This window comes from Camelina sativa, chromosome 9 (genome assembly GCF_030686135.1).
Source record: "Camelina sativa cultivar CO46 ecotype springtype chromosome 9, ASM3068613v1".
Lineage (NCBI taxonomy): Eukaryota > Viridiplantae > Streptophyta > Magnoliopsida > Brassicales > Brassicaceae > Camelina > Camelina sativa.
In genome coordinates, this window is record NC_141888.1 from 30,031,973 (window position 1) to 30,053,347 (window position 21,375).

Here is a 21,375-nt window from a genome sequence, read left to right on the forward strand (position 1 = left end):
GAATAATGTTTTTTGAATTTAATTAGTTAGATAATCACGTTTGAATATTTGATGATGACAAAAAAAAAAGTTATGTATTGCTCTAACTAAAAAATTAAAAATATATAAGGGAAAACAAAAAAGAAAAATAAAAAAAGAGAGCGAAATATTTCGCCGTGTAACTACTTTCACATCATCATCATCATCACATTCATTCACAATCGATTTTTATACTTCTCAAACGGTTTGAATCTGTCCAGATCCAAAGCTTCTCCACCTGAGATCTCATTTTCACCGGCGAAGCTAGCTCTCTCTCTCTCTCTCTCTAATCGGAGAACATAACACCATGAAGCAGCTTCACAAGCAAATGAGCTCGAAGCGTGACGAAGAAACGATTCCAATGAGCCAATCCAGTCCTTACTCTCCCAAGGCCTTAAAGCATCCCAGATCTCTTCCCAGATCTCTTCACTACCTCTTCCGCGAACAACGACTCCTCTTCATCCTCGTCGGGATCTTAATCGGATCCACTTTCTTCATCCTCCAGCCTTCTCTTTCCCGTTTAGGCGCCGCTGAGTCCACCTCTCTTATCACCAGATCTGTTTCCTACGCCGTCACCGATTCCCCGCCTTCCAGGACAACATTTAATTCCGGCGGCGGTGGAGTTAGAACCGGTCGTGTTCCCGTCGGTATCGGACGTAAGAGACTGAGGATCGTCGTCACCGGTGGAGCTGGATTCGTCGGTAGCCATCTCGTTGATAAGCTTATCGGGAGAGGGGATGAAGTGATCGTCATTGATAACTTCTTCACTGGTAGGAAGGAGAATTTGGTTCATCTATTCTCCAATCCTAGGTTTGAGCTTATTCGACACGATGTGGTTGAGCCAATCCTTCTTGAGGTGGATCAGATTTACCATCTAGCTTGCCCTGCGTCGCCTGTTCATTACAAGTATAATCCAGTGAAGACTATCATATCCTTTTCATTACTTTTATACTCTGCAACGTTAGCTTCCTGATCATAGTTAGCAATTAGATTTCTCTTAGAATTATTGTGATGATTCGTGATGAAATGCTTCTATTGAGAATTTGTGTTTCTCTGTGGTGATGTGAGGATATTGGCTGATCCTTAATTGGTAGTTTTACAAGACAAATGTAATGGGGACTCTGAATATGTTGGGTCTTGCAAAGAGAGTTGGAGCAAGGTTTTTGCTCACTAGCACAAGTGAAGTCTATGGAGATCCCCTTGAGCATCCACAGAAAGAGACTTATTGGGGAAACGTGAACCCAATCGGTGAGCTGGAAAATTCTGTTATTTGCTCCTCAGTTCATGAGATATATAAATGTGAGGTTGATCACTAATTGCTGATATCTTTTTAAAAGGTGAGAGGAGTTGCTATGATGAAGGAAAGCGTACTGCAGAAACCTTGGCCATGGATTATCACAGAGGGGCTGGTGTTGAGGTAAATTCTTATAATCACCCCATGGATTGTATATTGCAAGCTCTTAGTTTAGTTGATGAAGAACTTATATAATTTGCAACTCATAGTCATCCATGGCATTTTCTACCCATTAGTTTCCAAATCTTCCCTTGCTGTGTATCAAGATGTTTACATTTGATGATGTTGTTTCTCCTTTTTGTTTTGAATGTTGGAATGTTTAGATCTGATGAGTGAATAGTGATGACTATTTGTCCAAATCACGGATATATGAGTGGTTTCTAATTAATTTTGCAATTTTCAGGTTAGAATTGCTCGTATTTTCAACACGTATGGACCCAGAATGTGCCTTGATGATGGGCGTGTTGTTAGTAACTTTGTTGCCCAGGTTTAGCTCTTTCATCAGAACATAAATACTACAACTCTTTTCCTATATGAAGGCTTGTTATAACAGTCTGACAGAACTATGGTTTATAACTATGCAGACCATCCGCAAACACCCAATGACTGTCTATGGCGACGGAAAACAAACTCGAAGCTTTCAATATGTTTCAGACTTAGTACGTAACGACCTCTGTTTCAATCCATTCTGCTGTGAAAAATATCGATGGCCTTAATATTTAACTAAAATCTCTCTTTGTAGGTGGAGGGACTTGTAGCTTTAATGGAAAACGATCATGTAGGACCCTTCAATCTTGGTAACCCAGGAGAATTCACAATGCTCGAGCTTGCAGAGGTCTGCATTACGTTTGCTATCTTCTGTTTTCTTCCCTGCATTGCTTTTGCTATCTTCTTTATCTTCCTTGCAAAAAGTAACTTAAGTTCGTTTTGGGATCTTACTATCATATATAACAAGAAACACTCATATGAAATGGGAAATTTGTGTGCAGGTGATTAAGGAGGTGATCGACCCAAGCGCGACCATAGAGTTCAAACCGAACACAGCGGATGATCCCCACAAGAGGAAACCAGACATAAGCAAAGCAAAGGAATTGTTAAACTGGGAACCAAAGATCCCACTGCGAGAGGGTCTGCCACGCATGGTCAGTGACTTCCGTAACCGAATCTTAAACGAAGACGAAGGCAAGGGTCTTTAAAGTGACACAGAGATTCTTCTTCTTCTGCAATGATTTGGTATATGTATAGTCTCTTTTACAAAGAGCTCTGATAAGTTTTTTTGTTTACTCTGTTTTTTTTGTTCTTTCTCCACGACACACACTATGACACCTACTTATTAGCTAATATTTTTTGTCTTAAAAAGGATTTTGCTGTTGGGCCAATCACCAGTGGGCGCAATTTTTAGTGGAAGATATTGATATACTATTTCTCTCGGTTCATAGTTCATACACAGATGATTAGCCTTTCTACTTTTCACATTAGTATACTTAACTCTCTCGGTTTATACAAAACTTAGCTTTTTGGGGACATTTTGAAATGACATCTGATGGACCCTTAGTTTTCACAAACGACATCTGATGGACCCTTCTTGTGCTAGATATGTCTCAGCTGTATGTTTGCGTTTGTATCTATCGTAGATTTGTTTCATATGTTTCCAAAATTTTGTAGCATCTTAAACGAAAAGAAAACCTTTATAACTATGTTTTGTCGTTTGCATTTTCAATTTACAAAAACATTCTATTAAAACTTTCAAAAATATAGATTTTGCATTTATTAGGTTTTTGAATGAATCGAGGCATTTATGCAAAATGGCAGCTGAAAAATTAGTTGTGGGCATTTCTGTTTCCGCTTCAGGTTTTGTTGGATGGAGCGATTCAGTCTGTTAGAACTTAGAACTTGAGATATAAAGTAATCATCCATCGCTTTTTCTACCTAGTTAAAATTAAAAAACGTGTAATTAAAGTCTTTCCTGTACTCAGTTCTATTTAATTTCCACTTTCTGAAACAGAAACTGATCGGTCGAATTCAATACGCAACATTTGAATATATCCAAGAGAATAAAAATGTAATGTAGTACATAAATATCCAATAGTGACATCTCAACTTCTCTAATACGTTTTATGTAGACAATACAAGAGCGTTTTCTACTCAACTCTCTGTTACTCTGTGACCTTACCACAACACTAACACACTCATGTGACACACTGACGCATATTATCAATTACACATCATCATGTATTTATATATATGTGTGTGTGTAACGTATATATGTTTGCATATATATTAATGAGCTTTTTGTTTTTTGCCATAATAACAGGAAAGCCAATTATGTTTTACTGTGCATCGCAAGCATCCACCGCTACGGACGAACGGACCATCACGGCTCGAGCCATCGACCGTCATAACCCGATAATTAAAGATGGCAGGAGATCTTTCACGGCTCCGTGTTCCTCCGGGGACGACTACGTTGCTCCGTACCGTCAGCTTTCGAAAATTACGAGGATACCCTCCTCCTCCGGGGACGGGAAGGGTGTTCAGGTGGATAAAGGAAGGAGGAGCAATTCAGGGTCGTTGTTGAACGTTAGCTTAGCGAGGAAGAGTTTTGGCTGTGTTGATGCGACACCAAAAACTCCTCCCGGTTCAACTAGGTATCTTCTAGGATCCGACCCGGTTTCTTTATCCGGGTCTACGGTTCAGGATGCGGTCGTAACGGATGAAGGTGAAGCTTCAGGGGCAGAAAGAGGCTCTTCTGGTACTGTAGAAGAGAAGAAGAAGTCTTCTGGTTCAGGTTCAGATCAGGTAAAGTAAAAGTAGTCGTTTTACCATACATGAAGTGGCATGAAATGTAAATATAGACGAGATTAGAGGGTGATTCATCTACTGTTATTTGGGACTGCAGGTGGTTGTTCTTAGAGTCTCTCTTCACTGTCACTGCAGAGGCTGTCAAGGCAAAGTGAAGAAACATCTATCCAGAATGCAAGGTGCATCTTCTGTTTTCACTGTTTTTCACCCTTTATTGTTACAGTATTCATATTTTACTTAGGGTAGTACAGTATTCATCTTTTACTTAGGGTAGTCTTCGTTATAAGTCTTATACTAAGAGATCAAATATTACCAAACAACATATAAGATAGTACTGTTGCAAAAACATTTTTGGTTCTAAGATATAACGGGTATTAATAGAAGATTAATGCTGGACACGAGTGGGTACGGGACCTTGTAAGTTGTAAGCCAAATGAGTACTAATGCATTGTCACTATCCGAACTCCACCCAACCATTTTGGGGTAGACATGTATCTTATCTGATTTTTTATTCTATTTTGTAAAGTTATTTCTTTATATTCAAAATATCATATGATAATTTATTATATTTTTGAAAGTTTCTATAAATATCTTTGAAAATTTAATATTATATACATTATCTTTCAACATATTATATATGTGATATAGATTTAATGTACTATAGAAAAAGGATATTTTGGGTTTGTTGTGGATAGTTTCTACTTTGTTTTGATTGAGCTCTACCTTGAAATAGCAAATTTGTTTACCACCAAAAATTGATTGAGAAATTGCGAAATTTTTATCCTTTTAGAACCAGTTTGTTATGTTATGTATCATTGTAAATGAATTTAATGAAGCTCATTATAATGGTTTTGGCAACAAATAGGTGTAACATCCTTCAGCATAGATTTTGCTTCAAAGAAGGTAACTGTGACCGGAGACATCACTCCCTTGGAAGTGTTGGGTTGCCTCTCAAAGGTCAAAAATGCCCAATTCTGGACTCCACCTCAATCGTCACTCCCAACGCCAAATCCGGAAATCTAACAGAACACATTTTTCGTGTGTATTTGTTGTACTCTCTTCCTCTCATTTGCTTGAATCAGCTCAATGGTAAAATGTTAAAAGACTTTCCTACTTTTATGATGAAACTGTCATTACAGGGACACATGCTTCTTTATGCTGAAAATTGTCATTACATCGTCTTGTTTTTTTTTTTTTACTTAAACTATGTAATAGAGATATTATTTAACATTCTAGAAGATTGCACCTACCACAAGCTCTGTTATGAGTTCATCTGTCAGCATTTCCTCAATCTCTCTACCTATGATTTCAATGTCATCTTCTAAGCTCAGCCACTGCAACTCCTTCTCCACCACATCATCTTTGCTTGGTTTCTCGTCTTTTCTTGTGACTAAATCGCGCAGAGTCTCTTGTATCCTGTTTGTATCCCATTTCCGGTACATCCTTGTGGGTTTAACCCAAGGGTGTGGATCCGAAAACTGCTTCAACATCTGCATAAGCTCTCTGCTGATCTGGTCAAAAAGGAACTTCCTTTCTAATCTGGTTGAGGTATTCACGCTGGAGTACTTCTTCTCGAGATCCTGAAACAAGGATGGATCGACAGGTGTTGTCATGACAGTGTTCTCGTCTAACTCACTGAACCTGGAGTTAGCTAGGAGATCAACTAAGTATAATGACTTCCAGTCTTCTTCTCCGAGCTCTTGAGTAATCATAGTCTCATCAGTTACTGTGGATGACTCCTCTTGATCCGTGTCTCCATCACTCGAAACGAGCATGCCACCTTCATTGTAAGTAGCTGACTCTAGTTTCAGGAGCTGAAGTTGCATCCTGAGTCCTGGAACATAGAGATAACAACAGTTAACGCGTCAAAACCATTTATAGTTACACCACAGATCTTTGATCTACCCAAAGCAAAAGTTAGACTAGCACCAACTGATGGTTACACAAAATATTCTAATGTACGCAAAAATCAGTGAACTAGCAAGTACTGATTGACTACCTTGGAGATCGGCACTAACACTCTCAAAGCATTCAGACCCTGATGAAACATCATCGTCAAAAGAAGCTTCTAGAACTGAAACTGGACTTGGTTGTTCTCCTTCCTTTGAGCTTTCACGAGACTGTGGTTCAGGAACCGAAGATTGATTTACATCCTCAGTTGTCCTTGAGATATCCTAGAGCATTAGTAAACAATAAGATAACTGTCATCTGTGTATTCTAGTTTAAGGATTGAAATATAAACCGTAGTTCTATTGCACAGACCCATACTCTTGAAACATAATGCTCACTTACAGGGTCAGTTACCGAGGTGACAGTTGACAAATCTCGAGCAGCTTCAGACATTGCTGTCTTGTTATCATCAGAAGCTGAGCTATCCTCAGAGTCTGAATTTGCATCTACTGAGAAACTGCTACATGCTTTAAAAGGAGAGAGCTTCTCTGTTGAAACCCCGTCGTTCATATAAAGGACTTTGGTTAAACTTGGGCTGATGTTGACCTCTGGCGAACTATTGTATGATGAGTGAGATTTGTTACTGCCAGGTCTAGATTTGCATGACAAGAAAGACTCCCCGTGATGAGAAGAATTCCCTTTCACTAATCCATCTCGATTGATCAAAGCCTTAGGCAAAACTATAGTGTAACTACTAGTGCTTTCCTGGTTCATGATGGTTTTGGATTTTGCAAAACTTCTTGAGCAGGATCCTTTCCAACCATCCCTACTGCTGATTCCAACCGGTTCTGGTGATTCAGACCACTGAATGTTGTTCTCAAATCTTTTACTTATCCCATCTTCGAAACTGAGTCCACTAAAACTTGCTGGCCTTGCCTCCCTATCTGAGGTTGCAAGCATCTCAGCTAATGTCCCGCTTCTACTAATTTCTATCTCGTGCTCAAACTTGTGTGTCAGCTTCCATCTCTCTGACAACCTCCTCTTGGCTTCCCTACTCACAGATGATGTTGTTGACTTGGAAGGCAAAGATCGATGGTAGTTCCTACGATTAAATGCGGTTCTTTTTCCTGAAGTTACTGGCACTAGCTCTGATTCACTTGCGGAGTCACTCCCTGATGAGCTTTCATCGCCTGCATATCCTTTAAATCCTGAATTCTCAAAGTTCATGGCACTACCATTGCCACAGCTCGCCTTCCTTTGCCTAGACATTGTTTTGGCCATTTCTCCAGAATCTCTTGAATTCTGTCTTGAGAGCCGGACATCTTCATTACTTTTCTGCCTGCCATGATTGGTGGTGCATGGAAGCCTACGATCTGCTCTAAACTCATCAGAAGAAGAGCTTGGCGATGCAAAAGTTCTACCAACATAACGTGGCTCCCCGAGGTTAGGTTTCAGAACAACAATCTTTGTTGGCTGCAACTCACTTCTCTTTCCCAGCTCCTCATTTGGCAAATCAATCATGTCATAAGAAACATGTCTGGTATGAGAACGGCTGGCACAACCACCACTACCACCGCCATGTCGATGAGGCGAACGATGACTCTTCCTCAACAAGTCCCTATCATCTTTCTGGCTGTTTGGCGACTTCAAGGATGATGCTTGACTGTACTGTGGCTTGTGAAGATCATGCAGATGTTTTGTGAATAATGAATCAGGGTGCTGAAGAAACTTGAGTAAGAGGTCCTTGTTAGAATCTAGAGCCTCAAGCGCGTCATTAAACTCTTTAGAATGACGAAGCTTATCATCAGTTGATAGCCGCTTAGCCTCCATGAACTTCTGCCGTATGAATGCCATCTCAGCCTGTGTTAGATTAGCATTGACACTCCCCTGATGCTCTCTAAAGTTTCTATTGCTCTCTGCCATCTTTGCATCCAAAACTTCGAAAACATCTTTAAACTTTTGCTCAGCCTTTGAGCTCCTTCTAAGAGATTTATTATAACCATCATCATAAGAAGTGCCTCCCCCACCACCACCCCTGCCTTGCTGATGATTCTCCACACACTTGTGTTGTCTATGAGAAGAACTCTGAGCAGGCAAAACATCGAGACCCATCAATCTCGCAATGATGCTTGGTGATCTCTTTTTAGATTCTTTTTGCTTAGACATTTCTTGTGCCAACAAACTTTTCATGGGTACACCACTAGTAGCAAAATCTTGCTGCAACAAACAACAAATATGAGCAAACAAGTCACTTTTAAACAACAACTAGAAACCAAACATTTCGTCTCAGAAGATATCTATTATATAAAAAAGAGAAAAAAAAACATACCTTGTTTTCACTCAAAGCTTCACAAAGACAAGAGTTGTTGTTGAATTCAGAAGAAGAAGAAGACCTTGGAGATTTGAGTTTGTGACTCTGTTTCTTTCCTGAAAGAATGAATGACCTTTTTTTAGGATTCTGAATTGATAAAGCAATCAACTTTACAACGGAAGAAACTTTAATTGAGAAACTTGGGAGACAAAAAGTGTAATTTGTAGCACAAAAAGTGGGAGGGAAGAAGAGAGAAACATAATAATAAAGCAAGGAGGTTAAGCAAAGCACTCATAACATGTGAAATTAAAATCATTAACCCTGTTGAAAAAAACGAAAATTTTTTAACAAACAAAACCAAACCAAATCATGACACTACCAAACAAACACTGCTGCCCTGAGATTTTTTGTTATTTATTTCTTTACTTTATCATAATAAAAAAGAAAAGGGTAGCAATCTCTCATCTTCATCTCTCTACCCACAGCTTTAAACTGTAGTTTTCCACAAGATACAAAGTAACAACATATCTTTTGTTTTTTTTTATCTATCTCAAGACACATTTCTTTAAATCTCGACCTCGCCACTACGAAGAATCTCGAACAACCCGAAGAAGGAACACAAATATTATCGGGATAAATCTCAGAAGCTTAATTCACTAAATAAATTTATAAGATTGACCAACCAAACAAAAAAAAAAAAATTTGGTTTAATCTCTGAATTTACAAGACAATCTAGAACATCAAGTCTGCGTTTTTTTTTCTTTGACTGTCATTTTCATGTAAACCAAACAAAAAGGGGAAAGAGTAACAACCTTGAAGAGGAGAAGAAGAAGCTAATCGATCTCGAGAACTGAGGTCGCCGAGTCGAAATCTGTTCATATTTTTGTTTCACTCACTCGAAATCGGAAGCAAATGTCTCCGGGGAAAACATTTCACGGAGCTAGCTTTAGGTTGGAAGAGATGAGTCTAGATCGGTATAAAATTTTACTGGGTGGGATTCAGAGCCGGGAAAGAAAAAAAATGCAGAGGATTCTCTGAGATTACACTTACAGGGAGAGATCTAATCTAAGACAAGAGAAAAGGGAACCCTAGAGGAAGAAGAAACGAAACGATTAACAGGAAGAAATTGGGAGAGAGAAGAGCGAACCAGAGGAGGAGGAAGACGACGACGGAGAAAAGAGCAAACAAGGAAGGAGAAGGAGAGGTTTCAGTGTTTGTGTTTATTTGAAAGTTCAAAATTTAGAAAGAAGAGAAAATTAAAAAAAAAATGTAAAAAAAATTAAAAAAAATACTCCCTCTGTTTCAAAATATAGGATGTTTTAAGCAAAACACGCATATTAAGAAGATTTTACTTTTAATAAGTTCAACCAATCAGAAACAATACTGCATAATATAAACTACTAAACTAATCTAAAAATTGCATTGAAATTTGAAAACATCATATATTATCAAACAACAAACTTCTCTAAAACATCCTATATTTTAAAATGGAGGGAGTAAAAAAGAGAGGGGAGGGGGGGTGAAAATAAAAGTGAGAATGGGGGAATGGGGGGGGGGGGGGCGTGTTTGGTACTATTTTAACATACTGAGTTGTGTGCATCCGTGAATTGCTGCCACTTGTCCCTCCTCCTCGCATTTTTTTCCTTTCTTTCTTTTGTCGTACCTTCTCTTTTTATTTTTATTTATATATATGAAAAATCAACATATAATTGTAGTATGTATATCTTATAAAAGATATATTCATATTACGGCAGATATTCATTTTGTATTTAGTATTCGTGTACCACTGTTATTAAGTATGGTATTTCATATATTTACTTAAATTCTTGTTTGTTAAGTTTGTGAATCATAGTTGCATTTTTCTTCTTACTTTATTACACTTTTTTGATTCGGGAATTTCACAGTTTTACTTTCTTTCTGTTTTTCTTTGACACGATATATTTGAATTTGCTTATTTATATATATATATATATTTTACTTTTTTTGATGAGATTTGTTGTTTAAAGGAAATAATCAAATTTATGTACTAATGTAAAACCTCATTGATAATTTGATTTAATACTTGATTGAATCAAGGATATATCTTCAATATTACAAGTGTTACATTCCCTTCAACCGAGAAGTCTCTTGTCTATAAGTCTTCCTCCATAAGATTAGGTTTAGTGGCCACACTTTTGAAATCTATTCAACTGTATATATTTTCTACTTTTACCCATATATAGCCAGAAACATAGAATTCCCATTATACTTACATGCTCATGAGAAAAGAAAAATGTATTAACAGTGACATATATAGTATACCCCCTTTTAAAGTCCCTTCCTTAATAAAGGATTAGTGGTTCGTGAGCTCACCAAATATGACCCCCTATTTCCTATAGAAAACGACACAAATTCTTACAGCCTTCGCTTTCAAGATAATTAATCTGACACCATTTGCTCAATAACTCTGGTTGTTAATTGACTACTAGGAAACCTTTCTCCATTACGAACCGTTTAATTAACTCACTTCGCATTAAATCCTACGGTTTCATTACGAATATAACTACACTATAGTATTGGTGTTTTAAATGCATGATGTTTTTACTAATTTATTATATACTATACCTGCATTTACTAATGCCTCTATCATTCATTAACCATATATTGTAATTCTTTCTGTTGATCTCTAGAAAATAACATAAAGATAAAGATCATATTGTCTTATCTAAATTATCTTATGTGATGTACTTATAAAAAATATACTCTCTCTGTCCCTCAAAGATTGATGTTTGAGGGACTTCACACAAATTAAGAAACAATGATTATTTACAATATTGTTTTTTACTAAAAGTATTAAATATTTATAAACCAATGACTATTGAGTTTTCTTAATGATCACTTCTTGAAATTAACAAAAGTTAAATATTAGTTAATTTAAAATGGTAAAACATCAAACTTTGTGGGACAAAAGAAAATCACATAACATCAATCTTTGTGGGACAGATGGAGTAATATATAAATCGCCGCAACAAAAAAAAAATCGAACGGAAAAAAAACAAAAAATTAAAAGCAAAATGAATCTTTTAACTTTGAAATTTTCATGTCTCCCTTGATTTATGGGTTTTTTTTAGACGTTGTGATGCGTCCATAGATTATATAGATCACCTATATGCCTACACACATATCATTTCTATTATGATTGTTATTTTTACAATCAGTGAAACTGACGATATGATGTTCAAAATGAATTCATGTTCTTTTCTTTCTTCTATAACTACTTCTACAAAAAAAAAAAATCATGTAGAGATGGAATGTTTCGAAAACTATATCTAGAAAAAAAAAAGATTGTCTTCTCAAATTTGGAAGACATGGTATTATCTCTATCAATTGAACAATATAAAATGGTATTCTAATGTGTGCCTTGAGGATTCGATATAGTTGTCGAGAACAAATACTAGTAGTAATTTAGTTCGATAAACAGCTTTACATCTGATTATTTAATAATGATACAATGTTTAAGGAAAACGTTGTTTGACAAAAACCAATGTTTAGAGTTAAGTACAGCTGCATGGACAAGCTAAGATTCGTGTTCGTAACTAGTAGCAACTCTTAAGTCAATAAAGTATCAATAAATACCCATATTTATATCTAAAAATAATAAATAAACATGTAAGTTGAAATATTTAATTGGGGAAAAGTTTTCAGGCGTAGAAAAAAAGATACAAAAACAGTAGCAAAAGACAAAAAAAAAACACAAGAAAAAAAAAGTAAAGCAGATTCCTTGACCTATGTAGTTCCCATGCTCACATATATACTATTATAACGGTTATATGCACTTATGCATTAAATTCATTATGGCTAATAAGTTTAATTACTGTATATATTAATTGTAGAAGAAACAAATCTATAACCTTTTGAAGAAAAATCAAAACACAAGAACAAAGAAAAAGAATAGACAGAATTTGAGTATTGATCATGATATTCTTAAAAATTTCTTCGTATTTTATAGATCAAAAAAAAAATCTATAATAATTTTTATATTAAAAAAAAACCAGGTAAAGATTTGTACCACCATAAAATTAGTTTAATATATGTACATTAAAAATATTATTTTACTATTTGTTTTGTCTTTCCATGTTCACAATCTCAGATTTTGTCTTTGGCTTATTGATATGTCAAACGTCCTTCTCCATGAAATAACAGGACGACTATAATCTAAAATATTTTCAAACATTCACAATCTTGTTAGATTTTGTTGTGTGTGTATCGCCAGTGTATCTACATGACTACATGTTATGCAAACATTATTTTCCACACATGTTAACATCATCGCATGGGACTAAATTTGCAATTTAAGCGATATTGTTCAAACACTTAACATACATAAGTGATAAGTGTGATTAGTATGTGTATATGTATAAAAAAAAATCAAACTTAACACAAACATATTACCAATCATGATGTGAATGATGTCTTTAGAACCCTATTAGTATTAATCGAAATTAATATTAACAATCAAAATGACTAAAAGTAATCGAAAACGTGTTGTCCAATTGTTTGTATGAATGGATAGAAGATTCGCCATGTAGATCAGTAGATCAAAACATGGATCGGATGAAATCAAGTTCTGCTAAATTCGATGTTGTTCTTTGTTGTCTTCTACACGACTACACCCAAAATATCCGGCTTTCTACAGATTAAGGGGTTAGTCTAATTCGATTTATGATCTATATATATATATATATATATATATATATCCCAGTTACTCAATTTTTTTATTATTAAAAGAACTGTGTTGGTGGTAAATTGTCTTTAATCTAATGGTCGCTTAGATATGAAGGGTTCTTTCATATATTAGATTAGGTAATGGTTAGAAATCTAGAGAATGTGTAGTTTATAATGGATAAAGTAGTTTACGGACGGCTCAATATGCATATAAGTTAAGTCATTCACTGTAGTCTCACTTATAAATAAAAAAGAACCCAAATCATACATCATTTCATTCTAATTGTAAAATCTAAACCAAACTAATATTTAACTTTCCTTAATATGTTTTGCTTTTTAATTTAATTTTAATTTACTTTTTAAAATAAAATAATATATAGAAAATTTTGATTGGTTGAAAAGGAAGAAGTGAACGATCATGAATGAACCTAAGTATTTGTCAAATAAGAAAGTATATATATATCTCGTGAATAGATTATTATCGACAGTAAAAAGTCGTATTTTGTAAGATGTTTTATAATAACATATCGAGTAGCTGACAAAAAAAAGTTAGTGCAATTTATCCATCTTGTTAAGATAATACTGTTGTTTAGGAACTGAGATGCATCCCATAATTATATCTACTAAAAAAAATGTGTCGGTTTAGTGAAGATTAAGCTAAATTAATATAGTTTTGACAGTGGAACTGAACCAAACCTTTGTGAAAAAGTTAATTAGAAGAAAAAAGTGGAGAAGAAGAAGACGACAATGTGATTAATTACTTGTTCAACTTGAACACTAGTTTAACAATTAGTCCACCTCATCACTACCCTTCACTAATTAGTCCATTTTCTAACAATTCAATTTTATTCTCTCTTACTCGTGTTTTTCCTTAAAATATGCACTCTTAGCCTATCTTTTACATATTACAATGGCTTTTTAAGTTCCATTTTTTAAAATATCTCTATTCGTTTATACTTTTGTACAACTGTCTCTTTTACAATTTTGTGATCATAAAGTTTTTACCTAATTGAGAAATACTTCACGAAATAGCTTGTAGTATCCTTTATAGCCTGTTGTAGCTTTCACCAAGAGAATTAAATGCCATAATTCTTACCAACTCTGCTGTTTAATTATGTATGTTTATCATGTAAGCCTGCAGGATCTATATTACTTTCAAATATAGAACATGGTCCACGGCTATATATAAGTTAATTGGCCTTTAATGTAAGTAAGCTAACTAACGACTTAGTCATTTGAAGTTTGAATAATAATAAGGAATCAACGAGGAGAGGAATCGATCGGAGTGTACCACCCACCCACAACAACGAACAGTAGGTCAAGTACACATTTATAACCTATGATCAAATATTACGCATTTTGTTTGCCTTCTAGGTGACAACGACTCCTATTGACCCTATAACATACAATTTCCTTTTTCTGTTTTTTTTGGCTGTCAATTATTTAAGTGTTTATTCAAATGATATAACTATTTAATATATAACCTATGATTACGTGCCAACAATGTCTTACTTTACTCATAAGCATCGATAATTAGTCATTTTAGAACAAACACCACAAACTCTGAGTATGAAGAAAATACATAACCTCTCATATTTTTTTGATAAATACAGTACAAAGTTTGGATGTTTGCTTTAAAGTAAAAAGTCACCAATGATTTTTACAACTTTACATATTTTAGGTATCCCTTTATATCAACAAGAAATCTGAGCATTAATGAGGAAGATGTTTTAAACAAGAATCTGAGCATGAATAGTATTTGTCTTCTTCTTTTTCTTTTTAGGGTAAATTTAGACAGCTTATCCTATTTGTATTTACATTTTTTTTATTACAACATTATTATTATTATTATTATTTATTTTTTGTATTTGTCATGAACTTATATATTCGAATTAAAGCTATAAAATCTCTGATATACTAATTAAGAAAAAATATTAAAAATGATATGGAAATATGAGACTACATGAAGTCACTTATGATGCAAAATAACCAAAAATTTGTTTGGTTTAGTTTCGGTTTGACCAATCTTATATCAATTCTAGCTAAACAAATTTCAAAATAAATCAAAATTGCTCCAAAACCGAAACCTAATTTTTCTTATATTGATTTCATACATCTTCTCGGAAATTGAGTAGCCCCAAGGTAGTACAATAATGCTAAAGATTGAGTGTTAGGTGCGTTAATTGATATAAAGCTGTAGATATGAGAGGCCAAAGTGACAGAGATAGATTCTACTTGTATCAGACCGACACGTAAGCAAAACTTGTTTCAAGAAAACACCGAACCAAAGAATGTGTTAGAGATTACATCGAGAGACAGTGAGATAAGGATTATTGCAATCAGCTTCCAAATCTACTGCGGTTGGGACCATGAAAGACAATCATTTCATCATACCCTAAAGAATCTACTGTCTGTTTGGTTTTTCATTAACCGGACATTATTACAATCTTTTGGTTTAGAGAGAACCGAATTTAAGCAGTCATTTCCGGCCCTATCGGATTTGATGGAAATGTGGGGACCTTACCAAAAGTCAGAATCAAGCAAGAAAATGGGGTAATTGAGCATAGCATTTATAAACTTCACCTACAGAAGCTGAAGAAGAAGATGGTCCAATTAAAAACGGCATCACAACTTCATGGAAGAATGAAGAGATCTCTATCAAACTTATGACTCCTCACAACTTGGCTATTGGATGTCCATTTCCGGTATTATCCATTACTTGTAGATGCCAGCAACATAAAAGCATTTGTTTGTACGTCGGGCATTGACTTGATTACTTGGATAAGCAGAGACATGCTAGTGGATTAGTCTTCACTCCTTAACTACCTGCATAACCTGATGCATTTATGACAACTTGTACTGTTGTACATGTGTGCGCGGTGTGATATGCAAGTTTATACGATATTACACTCCATGTCAAACCTCAGATTGGAATATCAACCAAACTCATCATGAAATGCTTTGATAAGAAAATCAAAGAACCAGCAAAGAGTTCATCAACACACCGTTGATAGCTTACTCTACAATCTTTTAGTTCACCAAACAGATGATATGATCTATTGGTCTCTCACAAGAGATGGCGGGAATATCAAAAAAGATTTGTGCCCATAACAACATTCAGAGCAACAAGCAACCAAGTATTAAGTTGCCTGAATGATATAGCGAAACTATTAGGCTTCACTGTTCTTTTGGAACCAAGGAACAAGATGTACATAATAAGCATCTAGACCATGTGCACAGGGACTATGATTCAAAATCCATTATAATATCAAACCAAGTATTCAACTTATGAACTTTATATAAACCAACTAAAGAGACACAACTTCAGATGATCAAGAAAAGCATGCGACAGAACATAATCAAAATCACCGTAAAAACATTGCAAATATTCCCATCAACTAGTTGATTCAGCCATCTCCTCAGCCATCTCACGCTGCGCCTTCTCTGAAAAAAGCTTCGTTGCTATCATATTATCCATAAAATACTCTCTGTAAGGATGATTCTTGGGAACAAGTTTCCTAAACTTGTCAAACTGTTCTTCAGCCTTGTCTTTCTTCTTCAGCAATGTGAATACCATTCCCTGACACAGATACGGCCTGAAATCTCTTGGTTCCTCCTTCTCAAGCTCTTGATAAAGCTTCAATGCTTCACTATGCTTTCCTTCAATGACCCGAATCTGCGCCACGAGTAGCTTAAAATCCCTAAAATCGTTATCATTACCCTCTTTTTTGCACTTCAACATTGCTTCCTCAATTCTATTCTCAACATCTTTCAAATCAAGACCTGCATCGGAATAAGCCATAAGCAAGCCGTGATAAGCTTCAACACGAAGCGGATCCTTAGCCAGAATCTCTTCAAAACCAGTTTTAGCTAAGTCAAGATCTCCACTGTAAGTAAAGATGTTAGCTTTCAAAACTGGCCATTCCTTTTCATCAGGTTCCAATTTTATCAAACGATCAATCACTTTTACGGCTTCCGTAAGCTTTCGAGATCTGATCTTTACCTCCATTAAAGAACGAAGAGCGTCTACATCAGACGGGTGACTTATCAAATGCTCATCAAGCGCTCTCTCTTCTTCTTCCAAGGTAACGTTCTCTTTGCTCTCAACTGTCGGCGGAGGCGCGACTGGAGCTGCAATCGCCGGCGATTTGAGATGGAGATTCGCCATAAGCAGAGCCGCGGCGGTTGTTAGAGTGATGCATGTTGATTTGAAGAGACGGAAAGGTGTCGACTTTGAGAGAGGGGTTACAGAGTCTTGAAATTTGGAGGAGGACGAAGCTTTGATTGAAGCGCATTTGGAAGATGGGATTGGTCGGATTGAGGCTCTGAAAGAGTTCTTCGGGAACGATGAAGAAGAGGTTTTGTGAATGAAGGAGAGGTGAAATGGTTGGTGATGGAGCTGTAGCTTCCCTAGAGACTCCATGATTGCGGAAAGAGATAGGTAAACCCTAAAACCCTCTGAACGGTAAAAGAGATTAGGTGAAGAAGATGAAGATCAGGCCTTTCGAGTCAGGTCGAATATTCTCTCCACGCTTCTGCTTCATACGGTGTCGTTTTGGTCTTTGATGGGCCTCGCATTGCACTTTGACCTATCAAAAGTGAATAATGTTTCAGATTGATACCACATTTGAACACACTTTGTGGTGTAAACTGTAAAGTAACTGTAATAACTCTTACAACCGCCATGGAGTAACAGTTGTGGCCGGCAAAAGATTCCAAGAAACCCAAAACAACAACAGACAAGGAAAAACAAGGCACAAGCCTGTCTCCCTTTTCTTTCATTTTCTATACATGAAAATATATGATAAAAAGGCTACAAAAACCCAGGAAAGTGAAGGATACACAGAAGCTGCAGATTTATCCAAACATCAATCTGCTGTTTCTTCTTCTTTCTCAGTTCTTGTGATTATATAAAAATGGGTGGGGGCTTGGGTTAAAAGGTATACTTTGTTCCCGGATTCTTGTGAAGAAGGGGTGGTTCAATGCTTCTCTTGCCTTGAACCTCTCTGATGGATCATATCGAAGCAGCCCTTGTATTAGATCTATCAAATCACCAGCTGAGTGATCCACATGCTGCATTATCAGATTCTGCAAAATGCCAAAAACAGTGGTGTCCCGATTTCAATATTACACATTAGCTAATATCAAGTGTCGAAGTTACTTAATTGATTTCACTGGGAGATTATTTACCGGTAACCGGGGAAGTCTCCATACTGCTTTTAAGCTGTCTCTTGATGTCGCACCTTCAGGCCAATCTAACTTTGCACCTCGCCTGAAGTATTTCTCAGAGCGCCGGCTGCAAGAACCGTTTTGAGTTTGATATAAGAAATTACAGTTCAATTTATTTGCCGCTGCTGCAAATACGAAGATCTTGTTGTTCTTACTCAGCTCTGAGCACCATATGAGTCGGTAATGGTCCTAAGACCCTTTCCATCATGGCCAAATGCTCCAAGTTTTCATGCGTTTGGAAAAGTGCCTCTCCCTGCAAGTTTTAATCCAGGAGAAATGTTTATGAAGAGTTGGTGAGATGAATACTGGTGTACCGAATAACACAAAAACAGAAAGTTACTCACCGAACAAAGTTCAACAAGTATGCAACCAATACTCCACAGATCACATGGATAGTTCCATCCAACCCCTGAGATAACATTCCAAAATATTAAATACCGACAGCTAAAAAAAATCATGTGTCAAAGTCATACAAGTCTACCTAGGATAACTTCTGGCGCGCGGTAATGCCTTGTGGATACAATGTAGTTATGGTCTTGATGATCAAACGTTGTACTTCCGAAATCAATGAGCTTGATGGCACTTGACTTGGGCAGGTTTTTGAAGTACGACCCATCTTTCGTGGGTCGTGATAGAAACTAAATTTTCATGACCACAAAGGAAAAATGTCAACTTACTTGAGTTGTACAAGTTCTTCATGAATGGATATCATAATTTATAAAAGCCCTGAACCTGAATGAGTCCAGATTAGGGATGATTGATTACTCACCTTATAATCAGGTATTTTGATATACTCAGACGATACAAGAAGAATGTTCTCCGGCTTCAAATCCGTGTGAATCAGCCGTAGGTCATGCATGTCTGTCAGAATAGAATGAACAACGTGTGAGTACACTAATAAACAAAAGTCTCCAGAAATAACTGTTTGAGCAATATGCAGTAATCTAATGAGAAACATTAAGTAATAACTATTAACACCTAAGTCTTATGTCAAAAAGTTCCAGAAAGCAAAATTTGTGGCACTAATGGGACAACTATATAGAAGAGTGGGTCAAGAATAGTCCACACACATGCTACAGACTCCAAAAGTTGTCTGCCAAGCTCCCGAACAAGGTCAATGGGAAATGAACGGTAGCTGTTTTTGCGGAGAAAGTCATATAAGCTTGGTCCAAGCTTCTCAAATACCTGTTGAAACCATTTAAACCCATCCGCAAGTTCTTATAACTCACATTATATTCGGGCATGAAGGAATTTGTATTTTCCCCTCAAACTTATCAAGTAAAAGTAACAGTACTTACAATACAAATATGATTACGATAGTCAAACCAATTCCGAATTTGCACACAACTGCAAGGAATCGAAAAGCTTATACCAAATGCAATAAATTTAACACTAAAAAAAATTTGTAAGAGGAAGAGAAATATTCTTACCGAGAACCACCAACATCATGCCTTGTAAGCCTTTGCAACACATCAATTTCTATCATGGCAGCTTCACGATACTTGTTTATGGAACGTATAACTTTGATTGCCACGACTTCTTTGTTTTTATTATCAAAACATTCCAGTACTTGTCCAAATGTCCCTGCCAAAATACAATCCAAACGAATTATGAAACTACATACTTTGATATTAGGAAACCCTTTTTGACTTAAAGCATGCATATTGAACAGAAAGACAAGCAGAATATACTAATCACAAGGAGTATACAAACACTTTAAGCAAGAGGATACCAACCTTCACCCATTTTGCTGAGAATTTGATCTGCACGCACAATAGAAGAGGCATGTCAGAGTAACGAACTTAGACTCCATAAGAAACTCTGTGAAACAGACAAGACTCAAGTAACATAAGACTCACATCGTGGAGTCAAAGTATCTCCAACAACAAAGACATAATGACCGTCTTTATCATCTGGTCTCCAGGGAGGAGAGCCCTGACGAGGAAGGCCATTATAGAACATGTTGGGATTGGGATAAACAAAATTGGGAACGACTCCACTCGCAAACTCTGGAGCATAGTACAACGGTGGTTGAAATACCTGAAAAAAAAAACAAAAAACACGCCAGCTGAAACTTAGCTCAAGCACACACACAAAAGTCTTAATTTTTAAGTAGTCAACATAACTTCGCAGCATCATCCAAGATCAGAAAACACAGACAATGAGTAAAATCCAATTTTTTTCAAAGGACCCTGAGCTATGGATAACAAAATAACAAAACTAAACAATATCTGGATAATTCAATTACCGAGGGGGGAGGAGGAGGAGGAGGAAGAAGAGGAGCAACATCCCAAGCCAATCGGGGACGTTTCCTGGGACGCTTATCAGCGATCCTATGAGGGAATTCAACATTCCTCTGAGTTTCCAAGATCATCGCGATCGAGCTTGCTTTATCTCGATGCACACTGCTTTGCATAAATCCTTCTAAAAAAAAAAAGTTGCAAATCCAGAGCTGAAATTCAAAAAATAACCTCAGATATGAACAAACAAAGATAGAATTGTGATTGTGATTGAATTCGAATCGAATTTTAAAACCCTAATAATCTTCGATTTGGGGAAGATCTATCGCACAAAAAAAAAAAGATAACTAAAAAAGGTGGGAAAAGTAACAGAAAATATATATAAAATAAAAAAAAAGCATAAGTAATGTAGCTTATAAAAAACTAACCGCAAATCTCTCTCTCACAGATTTGAATTTAAACACTGCCGTAAGTTCTGATCATCGGAATTCAGATCGGGAGATACAAAAAACGCTCACTCAATTTGGAATTGCAGAAAAAAAATCTCAGGAGGAGAAATAATATTTTAACAGCGAAAGAGACTGATTAGAACAGAGAGATAGAGAGAGAAAGCGAACCTGAAGAAGAAAGAGAACGGCGAAGGAGAGATAGAGAGAGAGGCTCTTACTGGGCTTTTTAAGTAAGGCCTTCAAATAAATAAATATATCCGTTGACTGAAAGAACCACGTGTTGTTGTTGTTCAGGGGTAAAAACGACGCGGAGTTCAGTTGTTGAATGTAGAAAAAGCACGAGGTTTTTACCCCAATAATGGGCTTTATTTATTCAGGCCTTTTTCATTAAATACCCATCTACTAAAGAACGACATGAGTTTAATATTGTTTAGGAGAAAG

General features: G+C 36.2%; 5 protein-coding genes across 18 annotated transcripts; 2 read left to right on the plus strand and 3 right to left on the minus strand.

The window, feature by feature from the left end:
* Nucleotides 1-2,734, plus strand: LOC104711920 (UDP-glucuronic acid decarboxylase 1). Of its 2 annotated transcripts, none has more exons than XM_019229313.2 (7): nt 1-946; nt 1,119-1,266; nt 1,356-1,435; nt 1,716-1,799; nt 1,897-1,971; nt 2,055-2,147; nt 2,302-2,734. In XM_019229313.2, exons 1-7 carry the CDS (start codon nt 326-328, stop codon nt 2,506-2,508), a joined length of 1,308 nt encoding a protein of 435 aa, XP_019084858.2. In that variant the 5' UTR covers nt 1-325; the 3' UTR covers nt 2,509-2,734. The 2 variants fall into 2 exon arrangements, with proteins under 2 accessions (XP_019084858.2, XP_087322690.1); XM_087466564.1 differs by having other exon boundaries at nt 159-951; nt 1,124-1,266.
* Nucleotides 2,735-3,419: 685 nt separating this feature from the next.
* LOC104711922 (protein SODIUM POTASSIUM ROOT DEFECTIVE 3) lies at nt 3,420-5,366 on the plus strand. 2 transcript variants are annotated; one of them, XM_087466565.1, is made up of 4 exons: nt 3,468-3,544; nt 3,627-4,108; nt 4,209-4,290; nt 4,977-5,366. In XM_087466565.1, the coding sequence occupies exons 2-4, from the start codon at nt 3,638-3,640 to the stop codon at nt 5,132-5,134; spliced, it is 711 nt and encodes a 236-aa protein (XP_087322691.1). In that variant the 5' UTR covers nt 3,468-3,544; nt 3,627-3,637; the 3' UTR covers nt 5,135-5,366. The 2 variants fall into 2 exon arrangements, with proteins under 2 accessions (XP_010427006.1, XP_087322691.1); XM_010428704.3 differs by having other exon boundaries at nt 3,420-4,108.
* LOC104711921 (uncharacterized) lies at nt 5,207-10,002 on the minus strand. Its single transcript, XM_019229312.2, has 5 exons — nt 9,125-10,002; nt 8,331-8,428; nt 6,404-8,218; nt 6,111-6,285; nt 5,207-5,945 (listed from the first exon to the last, which is right to left on the minus strand). Exons 1-5 carry the CDS (start codon nt 9,189-9,191, stop codon nt 5,344-5,346), a joined length of 2,757 nt encoding a protein of 918 aa, XP_019084857.2. The 5' UTR covers nt 9,192-10,002; the 3' UTR covers nt 5,207-5,343.
* A 6,260-nt stretch (nt 10,003-16,262) lies between these two features.
* Nucleotides 16,263-17,439, minus strand: LOC104711924 (protein SLOW GREEN 1, chloroplastic). Its single transcript, XM_087466574.1, has one exon. The coding sequence runs from the start codon at nt 17,437-17,439 to the stop codon at nt 16,411-16,413; it is 1,029 nt and encodes a 342-aa protein (XP_087322700.1). The 3' UTR covers nt 16,263-16,410.
* Nucleotides 16,263-21,155, minus strand: LOC104711923 (serine/threonine-protein kinase AFC1). 12 transcript variants are annotated; one of them, XR_015566563.1, is made up of 15 exons: nt 21,103-21,155; nt 20,914-20,960; nt 20,494-20,669; nt 20,105-20,285; nt 19,982-20,008; nt 19,676-19,829; nt 19,544-19,592; nt 19,316-19,430; nt 19,015-19,106; nt 18,727-18,883; nt 18,590-18,654; nt 18,401-18,498; nt 18,207-18,312; nt 17,694-18,104; nt 16,263-17,605 (listed from the first exon to the last, which is right to left on the minus strand). XR_015566563.1 is itself a non-coding variant. In XM_087466568.1 (14 exons), the coding sequence occupies exons 3-14, from the start codon at nt 20,659-20,661 to the stop codon at nt 17,910-17,912; spliced, it is 1,407 nt and encodes a 468-aa protein (XP_087322694.1). In that variant the 5' UTR covers nt 20,662-20,669; nt 20,914-20,960; nt 21,103-21,155; the 3' UTR covers nt 17,654-17,909. The 12 variants fall into 12 exon arrangements, 8 of the variants coding, with proteins under 8 accessions (XP_087322694.1, XP_087322692.1, XP_087322695.1 ...); XR_015566561.1 differs by having other exon boundaries at nt 20,494-20,697; nt 21,103-21,148; XR_015566560.1 differs by lacking the exon at nt 20,914-20,960 and having other exon boundaries at nt 20,494-20,697; nt 21,103-21,152.
* Nucleotides 21,156-21,375: the final 220 nt, after the last annotated feature.